Consider the following 20,976-nt stretch of genomic DNA (forward strand, 5'->3'; position numbering starts at 1 on the left):
AAAAATCTATTGTATGTCCCCAAATTAACCCAAGGTTACTTCTGAATTCATCTCATCCATGAAAAAAAAATTTATTTGTTGAGTAATAACTTAGTTCTTTACTAAAATACTATTTATTATAAATATCAATAATCCATCGTTTTCAATTTATTGACATCAACATTTTATCAATATTTCTATCAACATTTTTGTAAACGAAGACTTCAATATTTTAGTCAACATCCACATTTTAAATCTTGACTGGAACATATATTTCGACTATAAACTAAATAGTTAGCAATGATACGATAACGAGAAAAACTTGTACTCTTGGTGCTTTTAAGTATGGTCGAACTAAATACACGTGGTAGTTTTATTTTATAAAAATTATTATTTTTTTAAATTTCCTTTTTAGATGGTAAAGAAGTGAGAGCATGTAGGTTGACCTAATAGAGATGTCCAATTTTTCCACTAGGACGGGACCTCGCGGGGCCCCGCCCCGATTCTCCGATTAGGTGGGGGAGGGAGTGAGGGAATAAATTCCCTGGTGAGCTAAACGGGGACGGGGACGGGGAATGTTTATTTAATATAGTTATCTAATATTATGTTATTATTTTATTATACAAATATTACATTTAAATTTCAAATTTGATTATTTATTAAGAGAGATAATGAATGTGTTTAAATTTAAATTATATAGATGAATAATTTGATTTATATTTATTTCTTTCTACTAAAAAATTAATTAGTCTTTTTTAGGCTAAAATTTGAGTAATTTATTAATAAATTCAAATTATCATACAAAACTAACCATAATAAACAATTTAGTGATAAAGTTAATTATTTGATTAAAATTTGCTCACAGTGATTTAAATTAATTGATTTTTTAAAAAAATAAAAAATAAAAAAATAATGAGGAACCATGGGGAACCCGATCCACGTGGAAATCCCTGTCCCGATCCCCGTGGAGAATTTCACTAGGATGAGGAATAAAATGGAGAGTGGAGATGAGAATGGAGAATGACATCCTGACCCCATTCCGTCCCGTGGACATCTTTATGACCTATTCATTGCTCTTCGATAAGACATTAAAATTAAAATTGAAAATTTTAAAAGATTATTAAAGTTGACCAAATAGATTAAATAGCATCTTTTATATATGCGTTTAAGAAACACGTTACATTAACGTGGCACATTAGCGTTCATTATCATCCAAAAAACTTGAAGTTGAATTTTAAATAAAGTCAAAAATAAAATAAAAAATCATTCAATAGTTTCCAACTTTATTTGAAAAAGACGCAGCCAAAAGAGAAATAAAATGGTAGACTTGATTTTACCAGACCTTCAACTTAGTCCATTAATGGAGTCATCGATCACTCACCTTCTTCTTCATTCCTTTTTCCTCCTCTCTTCTTCTTCCGCCCTCAGAACTGGGTTTGATTTTGATTTTCATATTCATACCTTCTTCGATTTCGATTCCCATTTCTTTTCGCTTTGAAAACCATCAGAACACGCCTCTGTGGACTGTGGACCCCTTCACAAGGTTAGTTTATTCGCCATTAATCGGGTTCCTCGCAATCAGAATTTCAGAGGATAAGGCCCGCATTTCGAGGGCTTTGTTTGTTTCTAGCTATTAAGGGTTTGATTGTTTTTTGTCGTTTTACATAACCGATAACACTCTGTAATTGATGATCGTGTTCGATCTTTTATTTAGTTTCTTGTGTTGAATCTTTCCGATTTGATGTTGGGTTGACTCTTCCTTGTTGGGGGAGAAATGGAAATTGAAGAACAGTTCAATAATGCCCCCCATCGTTTGTGATTGTAATTGACTTGAACTGTTCAAAGTTTTATTGACTCTTTAGAGGTATTATTGGGTCATTTCTTTATTTCTTACGCTTCTGGGCGTCTTTTATTGGAATTGGAAAGGCATTCTCGCTGAAATCTCTTATGGTTTGATTGCTGTAATTGTCTTATTATAGATAGATCAAGGAAGAAGGATTTTTGTTCAATTTATGTCTTCCACAACCCCCCCTTATGATCTGTGGTACTGATTTTAACTTTTGTCATTGCTATCAGAATATGATTGAAAAGGAATTTTTCACCGAATATGGTGAAGCTACTCAATATGAGATTGAAGAAGTTATTGGTAGAGGGAGCTATGGAGTTGTTGCATCTGCTGTAGACACTCATTCTGGTGAGAAAGTTGCTATCAAGAAGATAAATAATGTCTTTGAGCATGTTTCTGATGCCACACGGATTCTTAGAGAAATTAAGCTCCTTCGGTTTCTTCGGCATCCTGATATTGTTGATATTAAACATATAATGCTCCCTCCTTCCAGAAGGGAGTTCAAAGATTTGTATATTGTTTTTGAGTTGATGGAGTGTGATCTTCATCATGTACTCAAGACTAATGATGATCTCACTCCTCAGCATCATCAGTTTTTCTTGTATCAACTTCTTAGAGCTTTGAAGTATATACATTCAGGTTGGGCCTCTTATGTTTTGTCTGGCTTTGGTGAAATATCTTTCTACACACTCATAACATCTGACTTATTTTGTTGGTTTTCAGCTCATGTGTTCCATAGAGATTTGAAGCCGAAGAATATACTTGCCAATGCAGACTGCAAGCTGAAGATCTGTGACTTTGGACTTGCTCGTGCATCTTTTAGTGATGCCCCATCTGCTATTTTTTGGACAGTATGTGTTTCTTTTTGTACCAAGACAAAAATGGTTTAAATTCATCCTAGGAATTACAAGCTTTTTGCAAGTTGATCTGAACCAGTTTGATTTAACTGACTTTAATTGCTTCTTTCAAGGATTATGTCGCTACTCGATGGTACCGTGCTCCTGAACTCTGTGGTTCCTTTTTCTCAAAGGTAAGTAAAGGGTATCTTGCTCTACAGTCTGCTTTCCAACCATGTTTCTTTAATATTTGCAGTATGTAATCGGTGATTTTGTCCTCTATCTGCCTGTTTCTATTTTGTTTTGTCTGTCACCTTCTCTTGTTCAGTTATACTGCTGGCAATTTTCTTTCATAATCTCCTCCTAAGGTCAATCATGTGCCTTCCTTTTAATAAAAAGGTGAAGAAAAAGAAGCTCAATCATTAATCATGTGAGCGTGAAAAATCTTTGATATAATTGAAGCTGGCTTTGCCCCTTCTCTCTCTCCCACTTGCTCTCAGATAGATAGCCAGACATACACCTCTGAGCAGTCAGTTGGACTATCAGACAGATGCTTTGGCTCTTTAAAAATGTTTTTGGCTGTGCACTGGAGACTTTGTCTCTCTCTCATACACACCTCTGTCCCTTTTATGACGAACACGCCTTTCAGTTTCTTAATGTGCAATCCAGTGTTTAAAAGTATGAAAATTGAAGATTAATTTTAGAAATGGAAGTAAATATTTTTATGGTTTCTTCTATTATGAATTCCACTTATGACTTAGATCGAGAATGAAAGAAGTACAAGCTTGACTAATGCTAGTCTCACTCGTGGAGAATTGTGAACAACCTGAAAAGTGTATTGTGCATTAGCAATCCCATTTATTTCCACATTTTGTGGTTACCTTATTTATTTATTTCAAAGAATCTTTTCAATATAGTTTGCATATTACAAGCCCACTTTTTGGAATGTGTATAAAATTTTAAATATATTTTACGTCTCAGCTTAAGATTTTAGGTCTATAGTTTGGTATTAGAGAAAGAGGCTTGAGTTTCTATAGTGTTGTTTCCATCCAATCCCATATAATAGTCCTTTTGTCAAGTTAGGGAATGTTAAAGAACATGTATAAAAGATCAAATATATCCCAAGTTCCTAACCTATATCAGCTCACGCTTTAACTCTAACACCCATCCTTTGCTTCATGATGTGATATTCACATTTCCATATTTGTTAATAAGCTGCTATAGATTTATAAATAGCTTACTTCATTTTCTGAAGTAAAGAACTCTTGTATGTCCAAGTTGTATAGTCTGACCATATGTTTTCACAGCCGCCTACAAATAATAAATTCCCAACCCTACTTAATGTCATGATTAAGTAGGATAAAGAAGTGAACTGTAATATCCTGAATGGTCTATTTTAATTTTAGTAGAGCAAAAATGAATTTCCCTATCATGTCCACTGTAATCTTATTTTGTACAATATGATTTGTTGTTTCTCTGAGCTTTTTGTTGTTTCAATCGTTCAAAATCATGCAAAGAACTGTAGTTAAACCAAAATGGTTGAACATGGTTTTATAAAGGGAACTTCATGTACTGATCTGACCAAGGTCTCCCACGTTTACCTAACATATTTTCATTGACTACAATTTGTAGTATACACCAGCTATTGATATTTGGAGCATAGGATGTATTTTTGCTGAAATGTTGGCAAGCAAGCCTTTGTTTCCTGGGAAAAGTGTTGTCCATGAGCTGGATCTAATAACTGACTTACTTGGTACTCCTTCAGCTGAATGTATTGCTAAGGTTTCTATTTCAGATTTTATCTTTACATTTTTCGTATATTGGGCTCTGATCCTGATTATAAACTGACGTTGTTCTTACTTATAGATTCGTAATGAAAAGGCTAAAAGGTATTTGAGTGGCATGAGAAAAAAGAATCCAATACCTCTGTCGCAAAAGTTCCCTAATGCAGATCCACTAGCTCTTCGTTTACTTGAACGTCTACTTGCATTTGATCCCGAAGATCGTCCTTCTGCAGAGGAGGTGGGATTCAGTGATACTAATCTTTAACACCTCTTTTAATTATCATCACTTTTTGCAGAACTTATGAATCTCTCATGTTCTTTTGTGTAGGCATTAGCTGATCCTTATTTCCATGGACTGGCAAATCTGAAGGATGAACCATCCAGGCAACCTATCTCAAAACTTGAGTTTGAGTTTGAAAGAAGAAAGTTGACCAAAGATGATGTTAGAGAGCTTATTTATAGAGAAGTATGACCCTCATTAAATGATTGCTTTATATAACTGCTGCACAGGTTTTCTTTACTTTTGGGTCTCAAGCATTTCTGATTAGCCCACTCAAACTATTCTTTGAAATTTGACAGATTTTAGAGTATCACCCTCAGATGCTACAGGAATACCTTCAAGGCTCTGGGAGTCACTTTTTGTATCCCAGGTAACAAACTCTTACTGATTTATTAATCGGTTATTTGGAAGGGATAATATTAATTTCTTTTGTTTAACTTTAAAAATGTTTAAATTAGTGGAATTGATCGATTCAAGCGACAATTTGATCATCTTGAGGAACGCTCTGGTAAAGATGCGAGAGGCAGTCCACTTCTAAGGAAGCATGCCTCCTTGCCTAGGTATATAATTAGTGTTTGAACAAACATGTATGTATTACAAATTTCACCTTTTGTTTCGTTTGTTTAACATCACCACCTTCTCGTTTGCTTATCTTCGACTATCATAGGGAGCGAATATATACACCAATAGATGAAGATGATGATGATGAAAAACGTAAAACTGAACAGCGAAATGCAGCTTCGGCCGAACGTGCAGCGCTTCTAAACCCTCCTGGACCTGCTTATTCATTACCTGTTCGGAACGGTTCTGTTCAAGTAAATTGCAATAGTTATAACCTGTTGAGGAGTGCTAGCATAAATTGTTCTAAATGGGTGGATTAATAATGGGAAGGGTTGCAAGGTAAGTAACACTGACTTATAGTTTTTACTTTGGGGCAATTGCAAATATAGCAATCAGATCCAAAGTATTTGCAGATATAGCACAATGTAAAAGAATTTATAGATATAGTAAAATTTAGATTTTGTTTTTGAAGTCTATCAGTGATGGACTATATTGCTAATAGAGGTCTATCAGTGATAGATCATATTCCTAGTAGGGGTCTATCAGCGATAAAGTCCATCATTGATAGATTTTGCTATATTTGCAATCTTTTAAGAGTGTTGCTTAATTATTTTTCATGAAAGTGCTATTTAATGCAATTACCCTTTCACACTTTAGTGATCAGAATATTCTCAAATTATATAACTTGTTTGCTTTTCCTTGTAGGAAGGAAAGAATACAACATTGCTAGCCTTCCTCAGATTCTTAATTTGTAAAATTACACTCATTCATACACCTTTGAACTTTCCATTTAACTTCTATGTTGCTATATGTTTCCACTGGCTGGGCCATTGAAAGTAATTGCCATAACTGACTTGATGGTAGTACAAGGAGAAATGTGTACAAGAAATGCTATATAATGCAAAATTAAGGATCAAATTTATGCTATTTGGCTCAGATATGTTAGCATGGTTTTTAGATCTAGTGAGAATTTGCTTCTCTAACTGTGATTTTATTGCAAAGTGTTGGAAAGTGCTTGATACTCTCATGCTACTTCAAAACACTTGATGAAGATTGGAAGCTAGAAAATGTGACTTCTTAAAGAACCAGCTAACTTTTGTCAATCATCCACTTCGGAACACATTTTTAATCACTCAATTAATATTTTACTCTTTTAAACATAATTTTTATACTAATAAAATTGATTTCGAATAATTAAGATCATTTTTTTTTAGAGATTTTGAAAATGAGAAGAGATTTCAATCATTTTAGATTCACTTTTAAATATGCTTGTATGCATTATACACTTGTGTGGCACCATCATCTTTTGGTTTTACCGATATTTTAAACCGATCGAATCGTATTTGTTTGTCAATTTTGTTGGTTTTGTTGTGAACCCTAATCTTGGCCTCAATCTACGTAGAACCATAAAGTAACATGGCATTTTAACGTATCTTATAATCTATACATAAAACATTCCTGAAAATTAAAAAAAATATATTTGTTTTTTTTAGTTCCTAGCAACGAATAATTGATTTATAGCAAATAACAATTCTGAATGGTTACATTTTTTATGTATTCTTAAAATTTGATAACTTTTTTTTTGTTGGACTGTTTAATGTTTTTGGAATAACTTATGGAAATATACTTTTTAAACGCAATCATTTTGTTTCTATAAGCACTCCTGAAAAATAATAGTAATTTAACGTGTGTTTATAGTATAGCTTATTAAATGATAAAAAATGATAAAAAATGGTGTTTATAACTTATTAAATTATTTTAGATGATAAAAAATGGGATAATTGTTTTAAATGGTAAAACTACCGAAAATACTTCAAGTAAAATGTCAGTCTATCAGTAATAGACCACGATATATATCTATCGGTGGACAATAGACCACAATAGACATCTATTAGACACTGATAGATGTCTGACGATTTATCGCAATCTATCACTGATAGATAATGACATTTTACTATATTCGAAAATAAGTTGGTTCATTTTTTCTTTATTTGAAAACGATCTTATAAAATGTTATCTAAGAATATCTTGATAACTAAATAAATATTATAGAAAAGTCATTTTTGGATAATCCATCTCTTGAGAGTTTCTCCAAACAGTAATTTTAAATTAATCAAAATATTTGTTTCAAAAGAGTATTGAATTGCAATAAAATGATATGGACCTCAAAACCGATTTCAAGACATGATAAAAACACAAATATAACCAAATCAATTAAGAGAAAACAAACCAAATGCATAGAAAAGGCGCATACAACACAAGAAAAAAAGGTCCATGGAGGAGAACCTATTTGAATCCCTTCAAGAGAATCTCCCAAGCTACTAACAAAAACAAAGAAAAGCTTCAAATGCACAACATGATTAATAACTTGGAGAGGATGCAAGGTAATTCCATGGACACAAAATTATATTTATGCAAAATTTGGTTGATAACAACATATAATTGACTCTCTAGACTTTGCGCCTCACACAATTATCAACACTAAAATGACAAATCCAAATGAATTTTGTACCTCAATGAACGATCTATGGAAACGACTTTTTCACATATTAAAATTTTGTACATTTGATCATCTTAAATCATTAAAAAACCTATATTGAACACTCTAAATTACTTTCTTTTTTCTTTTTTTCTTTTTTTCTTTTTTTTTTTAAAAAAAAATGCTTATAGAAACATTTTTTGTTTAAAGAATACTTTTCTAAGAGTTATGCCTAACACATCCTATAGTTTTGGTTTAATTAATAAGAAATATTCGGTACATTCTACTTATTTTTTTATTAAAATTTTTAGTTGAAAACTATAGTTTCTTGTGCTTTTTTGAAAAGCATAAACAAAAGAACTATTCAATAGTTTTTTTTCTTCTTTTTTAGTTTTTTGTTGGACATGTGGGAGGATATTTGTTGAACACAATGATGCTAGACACTAGTTCAAATTAAATTGAACATTAATACACTTTTAGCACAATGAATATGTAAAGAACAATCAAATGTTCACAATCTTTTGCCTACAACTTGTAATCTTACTAAGAGGGGTTACTTGAAGCAAAATTCACTACACATGCTCTATAGTTATGTAAAGGAGTTGAAACAACATTGGCAAAGATTGTCTTTCTGAGATGAACGAGAGGAAATTATGCCGACATTAAGCAATTTCTGTAATTTCTTGTTGAACGTGGATTTGTTGGAGGCTCTGGCAATATAGTGAAGGTTTGATTGTTACAGAACAGGCTGGCTTTCTTGATCTGGCTGTTGAAACTGACTCACATTGAGATGATTATAGGCCAAATTCTTCCCCAATCTTACCATTTCAGTAGCTGCTCTTTTGCCCACTGTCGGCTGCAATCAAATTATCCAGCACACAGGGCTGCAAAAATCCATTTATGTTCACCTAGAACATTATATTTGACATAAAACATTGTTGTATAAGCATCTTGACCTAAAACTAATCTTTTAACCATATGTAAACACAAGGGAAAACATCCATTTATATTTCTAAACTTTGGGGTTTGTATGAGCTTACATTCTGAACTAATAGTTGTATTAATTTAAACCATTAACTTTTATAAATGTATCAATTCACACTCTCCATTATATTCTGTTAAGAAAAATCTCGTGTAAAATTTATAATTTTATCAATTATTTTTCTTAGAGGAGAAGAATCGTATCAATTAAACACCCAAAGTTTCATAAATGAATCAATTTAGTTTATTCATTTATATTTTCTTTTGAAAATTATCCATGCATTTACTCTAATTGTCCATTTTGTAAAACTAATATTTGAGGAAGTTTACACAAGTTTGATAAATAATGCATGGATAATTTTATTTCTTTTCTACCCTGTTGGTCATTCGTCTTTTTCTCTAAATTATTTACAATTTGCTGATGATACATTGTTATTCTCCATTGCCGAGCGACATGCTTTGCAGAACTTGTTTGATGTTGTCCGTATTTTTTAATGGGCATCTGGTCTAGAAATTAATTTGGCTAAGAGTGAGCTCCTAGGTATTCATGTTCTTGATTCTGAATTTGATTGGTTGGTTAACTCTTTTGGTTTCAAGCGGGATTACGAGCCTTTTACTTACCTTGGCCTCCCTTTGGGTGGTAATCCCAATCATGTAACTTTCTGGCAACTGGTGATGGAGAGAATTCAGCACAAGCTTCATAATTGGAAATGTGCTTATATTTCGAAGGGTGGCAAACACACTTTCATACAGGCTACCCTCTCTAATCTCCCTATATATTACTTATCTTTATTCAGGGTTCCCTCTTGTTATTAGTTGCCTTGATAAGCTGGTTCAAGACTTCTTTTGGGAGGATTCTCATGATGATGTTGGCATACATAATGTGAATTGGGAAATATCTCAGCGCCCTCAATTGCTGGGAGGCCTTGGTATTGGCAATTTTAAGCATAGAAATTCTACCCTTGGACTTGGGCGATTTTTTTCTGAGCATGATGCATTAGGGAGGTCTTTTATTGTGGCCAAATACTATTCTATCGATTGTATATGGCCTACTCCTATCTCTCATACCTCTTTTAAGGCACCTTGGAGGTTTATTTGTCAAAATATTGGTTTAATGGCTTCCCGTATTCGTCATACGCTTGGTGATGGTCCTTCTACTTCTTCTTGGTATGACTCTTGGCTTAACTGTGGTATCCTATCAGCTATGTTTCCACGGCTTTATCGCCTTGCACAACAGCCAGAGGCTTCGATGGCTATCTTGTGGAACTCATCCTCTCATGCTTGGGATCTCAATCTTCGCCATAATCTTACTGAGTTGGAAATTGCGGAATGGACCACTTTGTCACACTATTTGTTGTCTGTCAGGTTATGCTCTTCCCTTGATTCCTAGATTTGGCCTCTGGATCCTTCTCATGCCTTTTCTGTTAAATCCCTTATGGTTGATTTGATGGATATTGGGACTTCGGCCTCCTTGGATATTTACTGGATGATTTGGAAAGACTACTATCCTAAGCGGATCAAAATTTTTCTTTGGGAGCTTAGCTTGGGTGCCATCAATACTGCTGACCGTTTGCAGCGTCGTCTTCCTTATATGTGTCTCTCTCCATCTTGGTGCCACATGTGTCATCAACGGGCTAAATCTTTAGTTCATCTGTTTTTCCATTGTCTGTTTGCTACAAATTTTTGGGATACTATTTTGTCTTCTTTTGGGTGGTACTTTATTTGCCCTAATTCAATCTCTAATACTCTAGCTTCTATTTTGGTGGGTCTTTCATTTGGTGGTAACAAGAAGACAGTTTGGTTGGCTATTGTGCATGCTTTTTTCTGGCAGTCGTGGAGAGAAAGGAATAATCGTCTTTTTAATGACTTATCTTCCCCCTTCCATTGTTTTATGGATACGATTTTATCTACTGCTTTTTCTTGGTGCAAAACTAAGCAACATTTTAGTCATTTCAGGTTATCCTTTTTAGAGAGCAATTGGCAATCCCTGATGTAATTTTTCACAAGGGTCTTATCCCTATTTTCATATATCAATGAAATGTTTCTTTACCAAAAATAAAAAGAAAGAAAGAAAGAAGTAAATTTAAACCCCTAAAATATTTATAATATACACACGCATACATAGCACAGATCCCAGAGAGATACTTATGATTCAACCATAGCATCCTACAATATATCGAAAATAGGAACAATTGAAGAGGTGGACATCAATCTTGTTTCATGTCAATTACAAATTTTTGGTATAAGAGAAGGGCAATCAATGCATATATTATTTAAAGAATAATAAAATTCAAATAAAGTGGTGAAGATTTAAACCTATGACTTGCATAAATGAGGTTATCAGTGACCTAACTAACTGGGCTATGCTTAGTCGTCATCTAGAAACTGGATACTTAAAATTCAAAATAGTAGAATTTAAGCTTTGAAGTGAGTAGTCTCATGCACATACTAGTAAACAAGTTCAAGCTCTTTGGTCGTTGGTTGATTTGATGTTTTTCTACCCACTTCCATCAAGTTGTCCATGAGACAGAAGATGTGCCATGTATTGCTGCAAGAATTTAAACAAAGATGGGCAACTTAGTGGTAATGGCCTGGATATGAACTTCCCTTTAAAAGTCTCGCAAAAAGGCTTTAACACTTTAATCAGTACAACCCTAAAGTTGTTAGGATGAGGATGTAGATAAAAGTGCTCCAGAAAAAGCTCATCCCTCATTTACCAGCCATTAAGAGTCAGTTTTCCATTACCTTATTACAAATTGGAAATATCTTTTGGATTCCCTTCAATCGGGACTCTTTTGTATACCTTTGGATATTTTATCAATCAATGAAATAGTTTCTTATCTGAAAAGGAAAAAGCTTCATCTCTGATCAGAAAAAAAAATGATGATGTGTTCATCTTATGCATCAACTTTCTTTTTAAGTGTTCATGTGGCAATGTTTAATCTTATTTGTTATAAATCATTTTAACACTAGATTTTGTACATTGCAAAGTGTGAAACTTGCATACTGAACTTGAAAAACACACCAAATGGGAAAGGGCAAAAATCCTGAACTTCTAGTTTGGGAGCACTTAACAATAATTGTTTTATATAAAATTATGCAACAGAGAAAATTGGAGGAAAAGAAGTTAAAAAAATTCAATAACCAAGACAAGAAATGGATATCATCCGCAAGATAGAAATGAAACGTTAGAAGACACTAAAATTGGACTACAATTCATTTAGATCCAAGGTTCAATATCATCTTATAATTTGTATACTTTCAGATAGAACATTCATACAGCTGATTGATCGATTGGTTCACTGCTTTCTATATCCCTAGTAATTTATTTTGAGTGATTGATTGTTTAATTTTATTGATTTCTTTTATGGTGTGGGACTTTGTAACTTTGAACATTGGTTTCTTTTCACATCTTGAACAAATAGTTTCTCGATCCAGCTGATTTCAAACTGAACAATTGAGCTTTATAATTCTTTCATCCTTTTTGCTACAGTTAACGAAACCTAGAAATTATCATGCTCTTCTCATTTCATTGTCATCAATGACTTCAGAAAAGGGTACTTTTTCATCTTAACAACATTCTTGAACTCTTGACACACCAACAAAATTTCAGAGTTTCATGCATTACTACTATTTACCCAACTTCTATATGATCACTTCCCCTAACTCCCATACTGATATCATCAAATTGAACACAAAATATGACTAGAAAATCAGTGGAATATATAAAAATTCAATACTCAGAAGCAATCAAATTATGCCCCACACTAGAAGAACACCAACCATAGACAAGGAAAACTTACAGAATGATATGCATAAGGCGATTTTCCTTGACGTTCAAAATGTTTAGACATGATGTAGAATTCAATTGGACCCCATTCCTCTATTTCAAAGCAATTCCCAAGAGCAGCTTTGTACAACTATAGAAAACAATATGGAAAATTAGCACGAGTTTTAGAACATTCAAAAAAGTGAAACCCAAATCAAAGAATGCTAAAACCTTCGTAGTGTCTGTCAAGAGCTCTGTTCCAGCAGGGTAAGAAGCATAAAATTGATCTCCTCGAGAATACCCAGCTCTAGTTCTGCAAAACCCAGAACAAAAATTAGATAAGAACAAGGAATAAAAGTGTCGAAAAACTCTGAACTCACGTATTGCTTGTATAAGCGTAGCTCAAAACGGAAACGAAAAGATAGAATCCAGTATAAGACACAATTCTTCGAAATTTTTGAATCTTTAGGATCTCTTTGGCTCCGTAATACAACCGCATGTCTGCAAGATGGAACGCTGCTATGTATCGATAATGAACAAAACAAGGACTATAACAATCGAATCACCATTAAATGCTCACCAAAATGAATTGCGAACGAACCTAGAAGCAGGCGAATGAGAATCTTGGGGTGTGCGATTGAGGGTTGTGTAATGTTAGAGGGAGAAAGATTGTGGTGAAGGGTGAAATGAAGATTGAAGAGGGTAGCTGAAACCTGAGAGTGCGTGAGAATTGAGGAACAAAGTGAGAAGGTTCAAATTTGAGGCATGAGATTCGAGGGTTTACCGATTACGGTTTTTTTATTTTTTTTATTATTATTTTTAAAATTTTTTTATTTAAATAAATAATGTAAAAAATAAGGTGGAAGAGGATCGTGGACGTGATACACAATTTTCGAAAAACATATCCCATCTACTTAAGTGAAATCATGGACCTAGCCCATGAAATCATTGTAAACGTGGCCTGGTCCACGATTTGTGTACCAGTTGATTACCACGTTCCATGGTCAAAATTCGTCTATCGTCTACTGCCACATTGTAGGAACTCATGGACCCAATCTACGAGTTTCTGGTCCCAAAAAGCCCTGTTAAAGGGAATTATCTCAATCACATTTGAGAACTCACCCTAAACAAAGTGAACCCCCACATCAGTAATAAGAATAACCCCGATTAACTAATTGGTAAGCAACCCCAAGAAAACTAAGCAAATTTGGCTTGGAAGATTGATCGAACTTTCCACAATCTAATTGATCAAACTAGATTGAAAGTCCTAAAATATGCATTATAAACACAAGAATATAAAGAAAAAACATAAAGCTTGAGAGAATAAACTCTAAAGAAAATTCATTCAAATTCAAAGTCTTGTTCAAATGACAAAAGTACATAGATATTTATACTAATTGAAAAGACAACTTGAAAGAATACAACTTTTCACCAAATTGACTAGGTTCAATAATAACTCTTCAACTACAACCTTAATAAATGTAAATACCTTGAAATAAATTAATACATCAAGCACTAAATATGTAGATGAATATGAATTTTCATATTCATTATGACTTTTGGGTGTCCAAGTGACTCTTGGAGTTTCAAGGGTTGCAACTCTTCATGACATCTAATCTCTCTTCAAATTGTTTAGCTCTAGCTCTTGTCATTGGTCCTTGAGGCATAATGATTGCCTCATGATTAGATTGACTTGGAAAGCTCTCCCATGAATTTTCGGCATGAGCTTTGATTGAGTTAGGTTGAGCTTGGTGAGCTTCATTTTTCTCTTGTAAAACTTCATGTTCTCCTATGATGGTCAACTTCTTATCGTTCTCCCCTTCTTCAAGAAGATTCGTCCTCGAATCTTTAAGATCACCTTGTAAAGCAACTTTGTAATCATCATCTCAAACTTTAGAAAAGAGTTTGAAAGTTTCATCTCCTCCAAAATCAAATGTGAAATTTCTTTGTAGCACACTCCACCCCAATCGTCTTTGATGAAAATTTTCAAACTTGACCATCTCTCATCATGCCTTTAATGCAACTATTAAACACAAGGAAAATAATAGGAAAGAACGTTAGTAGGAAAACTACTCCCATGATTTTTCTCACATGAATATTTTCCTTCACTTCTACTCTTAATCACACTCTAATGTTTCACTTTTTAATATTTTCTCAATTTCTATACTGCCCCACTTTTCTATAGAGAATTTGTTATGGTCTCATTCATGACACATATTTCAACTTTCTCCTCACTTTCCATAACTACTTCACCTTTTAATTCATCTCTCAAACTTTGATGATCACCGTCATTCATCTCAATAACATCACCATTGGAATCTTCCTTTTCAACTTGAGAGTGATCTCCATCATTTGGAATTGGTTGGTCATCTTGAAGAATTGGGCAATCTTCTTGACTTGGAACAGATTGTGTGACTTGATTCTTCCTTGCTTGCACTTTCAACTTCATCTCTTCATTCAATTGAGATATGTAATCCATCGAATTACATAACTCAGCAAAACTTCCTCGAATATCCTTCCAAAAATTATCATCACTCTTGTCGAACGCACGATGATTTCTTCTTTTGTGAAACATACCATAAGACTTCTAGTATCTCAAACTTCATTAAATCTTATAGTATTCTTGTGAGAATCATGCAAGAATATTCCAATATAGTATAAAATGTGAAAAGTTACAAAACCTCAAAAAACAAATTCTTAAATAAATTATGGAAAGATGCAAAAGACAATTTCTTTTTCCAATTTTTCCAGCAAGTATACTGGAAAATAAAGGAAATAAAAGAAAACGAAAAGGTCACAAGTAAATAATAAAATATATTTATTTCTTTTTCTTTTTTTTACAACTTTTTTTTTTGTTTTCAACAAGCACAATAGCATATGAAATTAAAAAATAAAAAAAATGAGAAGATGAAAAGTCACCAGAAAGATGAAAATAGATGAATGGATTTAAAGAAAGAAAGATGGCATGAAAATGAAAACAAGTAAAGATATAATTTTTTTAGGGAAACTACCTCAATCACATTTGAGAACTCCCCTATAAACAAGGTGAACTCCCACAACAATAATAAGAATAACCCCGATCAACTAATTAGTAAGCAACCCCTAGAAAGCAAAACAGATTTGGCTTGGAAGATTGATTGATGATCAAGAAGAAAAGAGAACTTGTTCCTAACTTCAAGATTTCAAAATTTCCACAATCTAATTGATCAAACTAGATTGAAAGTCCTAAAACATGCATTATAAACACAAGAATACAAAGAAAAAACGTAAAACTTGAGAGAATAAACTCTAAGGAAATTTCATTCAAATTCAAAGTCTTGTTTAAATGATAAAAATACATAGGTATTTATACTAATTGAAAAGACAACTTAAAAGAACATAGATTTTCACCTAATTGACTAGGTTCAACAAAAACTCTTCAACTACATACATGAACCTTAATAAATATAAATACATTGAAATGAATTAATACATCATGCATTAAATATGTGGATGAATATGAATTTTCAGATTTATTATGACTTTTGGGTATCCAAGTGACTCTTGGAGCTTCGAGGGTTGCAACTCTTCATGATGGGCTGAAAATTAGCTTAAAAGCAAGCATTTAATCTCAAATCTTTTAGCTCTAGCTGTTGTCATTGGTTCTTGAGGCATTTGATTGCCTCATGATTGGATTGACTTAGTAAGCTCTCTCATGAATTTTTAACATGAGCTTCGATTGAGCTGGGTTGAGCTTGTTGAGCTTCATTTTTTTTCTTGTAAAACTTCATGTTCTCCTATGATGGTCAACTTCTTATCAAGCCCCTTCCCTCAATATGATGTCTTCACGTTCCAAATCGTCCATTTTCTCTAAAGTGATGCTGCCCACAACAGATCAATCACTGTCGACCGCCATTTTTGTTTGCCACAACCGACTATCACTGCCATCTTCCGCGCTTGACTGCTTACTGTCGTTGCCACCGCCGTCCGCTACTACTACTTTGGAGGTTTGTTTTTTTTTTTTTACACATTATATCATAACAAGTAAGATCTAGATCTATGTATATTTGGACTTTATTTGTTTATGTACTATGATGAGTAGATCTAGTTATTTATCTAAGTGTTGGTTGTCATCATGTAGATTTTATAAGATATTTTATCGTCTTGAATATATTTAAGACCTAGTTAGTTTTTGTGTGATTTATTTTGTCTTATTTATGATTTAATTTTGGATTTTTTATTTACATTGTTTGTCAAAAGTTTTGGGGATACTTTTATGGTTTGATTTTGGGATGTTTATTTGGATTTTTTAAAATGTAGTTTGGAATGTTTTTATTTATTTTTTTACTGGTATTTGGACTGAGCTACTAGAACCTACTTTTTGATTAATTTGTAAACTCTTTATTTATTAATTTATATCTAATTTATGTTTATAATCTTTCAGTGTCTATTATGGATTATTGTCCTTCTAACACAATATAATTATATCAACAACCAACCTATCATTCACAATTAGTATGGGATACTCAGTCTATTGTAGTTTTAGGGTGTCGTAGAAGAGAACAAGTAATTGATTGTAGTATATTGTTAGATTCACAGATTATACCTTACTTACAGCAATCTGGTTTTCTTGGAGTTGCACAAATTGGGTTTATCCAATTGGATTGGCATCTCATTACCGATTTACGTTAACTGGTTTTTTTTTTTTACAAATCAAATAGGAAAAAATGTCCCACCGAGAATTCAATCCCCTGGTTTTTTCCATGAAAAACCTCTACCTTGATTCTCGTGAGAAATTTGATAAGAAAGATAAATGAAATAGAGAGCGAAAACGAAAAATGGGGAAGTCATCTTCGATCCCACCCACCCGTGGATATCTCTAATTCAAAGATGCATGCCATGCTACTATAAAACACAGCCAAACACTTTTAGGCGAGTTGTAAACTTCTAGGTCACTTCGGACAAAGATGATATACTCACTACCATACTAGTGAGAGCTGAGTCAGTTTTTGTCTTTTTCTTATTATTGTATGTCAGCCTTGTTTTGTTTTTTCTGTTATTTTCTTTCCAAATCCTCCATCTTTTTCCACAATTAATAATAAAAATTAACAAACAAAAAGACTATTAAATTTTATAATCAACAAATTTGAATTCATTTGAAAAAATGAGTGACAAAGGTGTTCAAAAGTTTGGCAACCATTCAACTCAACTCACTTATCCATTTCTCCTTCTGACCCATATAACATTTATTGCATTAACAATTTTAGTTTTTTATTTTAAAAAATGATGCTTATAAATATTATTTTTATTGTTATTTAAAGTTCGAAGATGAAAAAAAATTGAAAAATAAACACAATTATAAAAAAACAAATATATCAAAGTAGTAATTTTACAAGACGATGACATCAGCAGAAGACGACCAAATTTTATTGTCATTTAATTTTGGGTCCCTATAAAAGAGTCTTCTGTAGAATTTTTTCTATGTTAGTTTTATAACTTTAACTTGAAATAATCTACTATATGTTTAAAAATGATTTTGAAATAGTTAGAAATATTTTTACTAATTTTAAAATTATTTCAGACTATATTATAATAACTCAAAATCAAATCAATGTTTAATTTTACTTTTTTAAAAGAATTTTTCATGCTATTAGAATTGATTTTAAATGATTACAAATATTTTACTAGGGACTCTGACAATGACAAAAGTGATTTTAACCATTTTGACATCACTCTCGAACATGATTCTAGTCTCTTTCTTTTTTAATTTGTAACAAGTTGGCTCATGCAAAAAATTCTATTTGGCTCATAATTCAATGTTTACTTAGAAAAGAGGAAACTATGATTAAGAAACTTGTGAGAAAATAAGCATAATAAAAGAAAGAAGAAGAAGAAAGTTAAATAATTAGCAAATTAGGCTTAAATTATTACATATTTCAACTTGACAATAGCTTAACTAATTAAAGCATAATATTTTTGTCTAACAAGAAAGGTATTCAAATCTCCACTCTTATAGGTTGAACTTAATTTTTTTTTTTAAAAAAAAAAACCCCTCTGTTTTGTATTTTGTGTTCTTTAAATTTATGTTTGTTTCCTCTAAATATTAATATATATTATGATTTTCACATTTTTTGAAGAAACACTTGAATTCATAGTCAAATTCTAAAAACCGACAAGTTTTTGAATTTTTTTTTTAGTTCTTAAAATTTGACTTGGTTTTTTTTAAAGACATTGATAGAAAATAGACTATAAACCAAGAAACCTATAGGTTGAAGCAATGTTATGAGCTTAATGTTTAAAAACCAAAACCAAAAATGTTATTTCAAATTTCAACTCGATAATAACTTAGGTCATGTTTGGCAATAACTTGGTTTTTTGTTTTTTAATTTTTAAAAATTAAGCTTATTAACATTTTCAACCTCTAAATTTCATGTTTTGTTATTTACTTTTTTATCAATGTTTATAAAAACAAAGTCAAACTTTAAAAATTAAAAAAAGTAGTTTTTTTTAAGTAAAATAGACTTAATTTTAAAAAATAAAAAATAAAAAACAAAATAGATATCAAATCATGACCCACATATGATGTTAACATTACCATGTATAAACTAAATCATCGACAAATTTAAAATTACATCAATCAAATCAATAGGCAATAAATTTAATTTATTGACTAAATCAAAAGTGCTGGACTAGAAATGCCTTTTAACCTAAAATCATTCTCAAAAGAAATAAAGGAAAAAAAATAATTTTTACCCCTACCCTTGCCAAGTTATATTAATTTGCACTCTAAAATTTAAATTTTATTAAATGTTCAAACCAAACTTAGACGAATTTTACCATCTTTACTCTATCTTCAATTTCCTCTTATTTAGTCACTAATTTCAATAAAATTAAAAGCAAAGTAAATATATCCATAATATTACTAATTTAAATAAAATCAAGTTTGGTATAAAATAAAGTATATCGATGCACAAATAAACCATAGAAAAATTGTGCTAAAATTCAATCTTCATTTATTTTTTATTTTTTATTTTTATTAAAACTCACAAGTTTAAACAAAAATAAGCTCGGTTGATTTTTTTTTTTTCTAAAAGAATTGTACCATACTTATTTGGGAGATTTTTAAAAATAAAAAAAAAAAAAAAAACTATTTACACAAAATAGTAAAATTTAATCATCTTTTCTCTCCTTCTCCTTCTTCTTCTCCTTCTTTTTCTCCTTCTCCTTCGCTTTCTTCTCGGTCTCTCTCTAATCCATGCGCTTTCTTCTTCTTCTTTGGTCCGATCTCGGTCTCTCTAACTCACGTACTTTAACGTCTAACAGCCATCATACTCATGCTCAATCGTCGATCCATCGTCATTCGGGTCTATCTCAGATCTTGTTATACGTGGGCACTAATGAGCCGATTTTTCTCTCTCTACTCGATTCACTCTCTCTCTTCCTCTAACTCTTAGATCCATGTAGTCTAATCCTTGTTGTCGATGTCTTGTTGCTGCCAGCGCTAGAGTTCGTCGGATTTTTGGCCGTTAGGGTTAAGATTTTGGACATTTTAAATTAATTTTTTTGTCCTTAAACACCCATTAAGTTTTTGTGTAATAATTGATTTACCCGTGAAGTTGGATGCTAGATTTGATAGATATTGTTATCAATGTCTATCAGTGATGGAAACTAATACAAATCTATCACTAATAAACACTGATAGAAGTCTATTAGTGTCAATCAGTGATAGAAACTGATAGAAGTTTATCATTGATAAAGGCGGATAGAAGTTTATCATTGATAAAGGCGGATAGAAGTTTATCAGTATCTATCAGTGATATAAACTTATACAAATCTATCACTGATAGATGCTAATAGCTATCACTGTCCATCATTGTTTTTTTTTCGCTATTTTTTAAATAGTTTAACATTTTTTCTATTTGTGAAAATTTTCTTACTTATTTTTTAATAACGTTTTAAACAAAAGTTTAACAAAGAGTAAATTTTACGATAATGTTTTAAAGTTTAATGTTATAGATGATCATGACCCTTATATAAATATAATGTGCAATTTCATAAAATTGAATTTAGAGTAAAAAAAATTAAATTACAAATTTAATCCCAATAATTTAAAGAAGAATTATAATTTAATTCCTATAGTTTAGAAATTAAAAGAAATTAAAATGTAATTCATATAATTACTTTAAATAAAACAATTGTTGGATGGGGGATTGAACCTTCGACCTCAAGGGAAGAAGGCTATATCAATTACTATTAAGCTAAACTCACTTTGACTTAAATTTAATTCATATAATTTGATAAAATATCATCAACATTTTATATGTTCCATAGAACACACATAAAGAGTTATAGAGACTAATTTCTATATGGATAAATTCCAACTTTCACTAACCTATTTAGACCATATTTATAATTTAACCTTAAAAATATATTTGGGACACACTTTTATGGACAAAAGTTGATATTTTTCTAGAAAAATAAT

General features: G+C 31.8%; 3 protein-coding genes across 7 annotated transcripts; 2 read left to right on the forward strand and 1 right to left on the reverse strand.

Moving 5' to 3' along the window:
* The first annotated feature begins 1,251 nt into the window (after positions 1 to 1,251).
* On the forward strand, positions 1,252 to 6,222 carry LOC120081856 (mitogen-activated protein kinase 9-like). Of its 2 annotated transcripts, none has more exons than XM_039037030.2 (11): positions 1,252 to 1,522; positions 2,056 to 2,464; positions 2,549 to 2,676; positions 2,796 to 2,855; positions 4,294 to 4,443; positions 4,528 to 4,683; positions 4,774 to 4,911; positions 5,025 to 5,095; positions 5,184 to 5,285; positions 5,393 to 5,625; positions 5,992 to 6,222. In XM_039037030.2, the coding sequence occupies exons 2-10, from the start codon at positions 2,059 to 2,061 to the stop codon at positions 5,604 to 5,606; spliced, it is 1,425 nt and encodes a 474-aa protein (XP_038892958.1). In that variant the 5' UTR covers positions 1,252 to 1,522; positions 2,056 to 2,058; the 3' UTR covers positions 5,607 to 5,625; positions 5,992 to 6,222. The 2 variants fall into 2 exon arrangements, with proteins under 2 accessions (XP_038892958.1, XP_038892959.1); XM_039037031.2 differs by lacking the exon at positions 1,252 to 1,522 and adding an exon at positions 1,560 to 1,843.
* A 1,987-nt stretch (positions 6,223 to 8,209) lies between these two features.
* Positions 8,210 to 13,287, reverse strand: LOC120082001 (uncharacterized). Of its 4 annotated transcripts, none has more exons than XM_039037208.2 (6): positions 13,096 to 13,263; positions 12,896 to 13,016; positions 12,747 to 12,828; positions 12,550 to 12,666; positions 11,196 to 11,294; positions 8,210 to 8,649 (listed from the first exon to the last, which is right to left on the reverse strand). In XM_039037208.2, the coding sequence occupies exons 2-5, from the start codon at positions 13,012 to 13,014 to the stop codon at positions 11,244 to 11,246; spliced, it is 369 nt and encodes a 122-aa protein (XP_038893136.1). In that variant the 5' UTR covers positions 13,015 to 13,016; positions 13,096 to 13,263; the 3' UTR covers positions 8,210 to 8,649; positions 11,196 to 11,243. The 4 variants fall into 4 exon arrangements, with proteins under 4 accessions (XP_038893136.1, XP_038893133.1, XP_038893134.1 ...); XM_039037205.2 differs by having other exon boundaries at positions 8,210 to 8,673; XM_039037206.2 differs by lacking the exon at positions 8,210 to 8,649 and having other exon boundaries at positions 10,869 to 11,294; positions 13,117 to 13,287.
* LOC120080986 (uncharacterized) lies at positions 9,422 to 10,136 on the forward strand. Its single transcript, XM_039035667.2, has 2 exons — positions 9,422 to 9,458; positions 9,544 to 10,136. The coding sequence occupies exons 1-2, from the start codon at positions 9,422 to 9,424 to the stop codon at positions 10,134 to 10,136; spliced, it is 630 nt and encodes a 209-aa protein (XP_038891595.2).
* Positions 13,288 to 20,976: the final 7,689 nt, after the last annotated feature.

Source organism: Benincasa hispida, chromosome 7 (assembly GCF_027475165.1).
Source record: "Benincasa hispida cultivar pf3 chromosome 7, pf3_genome.v1.1, whole genome shotgun sequence".
Classification (NCBI taxonomy): Eukaryota; Viridiplantae; Streptophyta; class Magnoliopsida; order Cucurbitales; family Cucurbitaceae; genus Benincasa; species Benincasa hispida.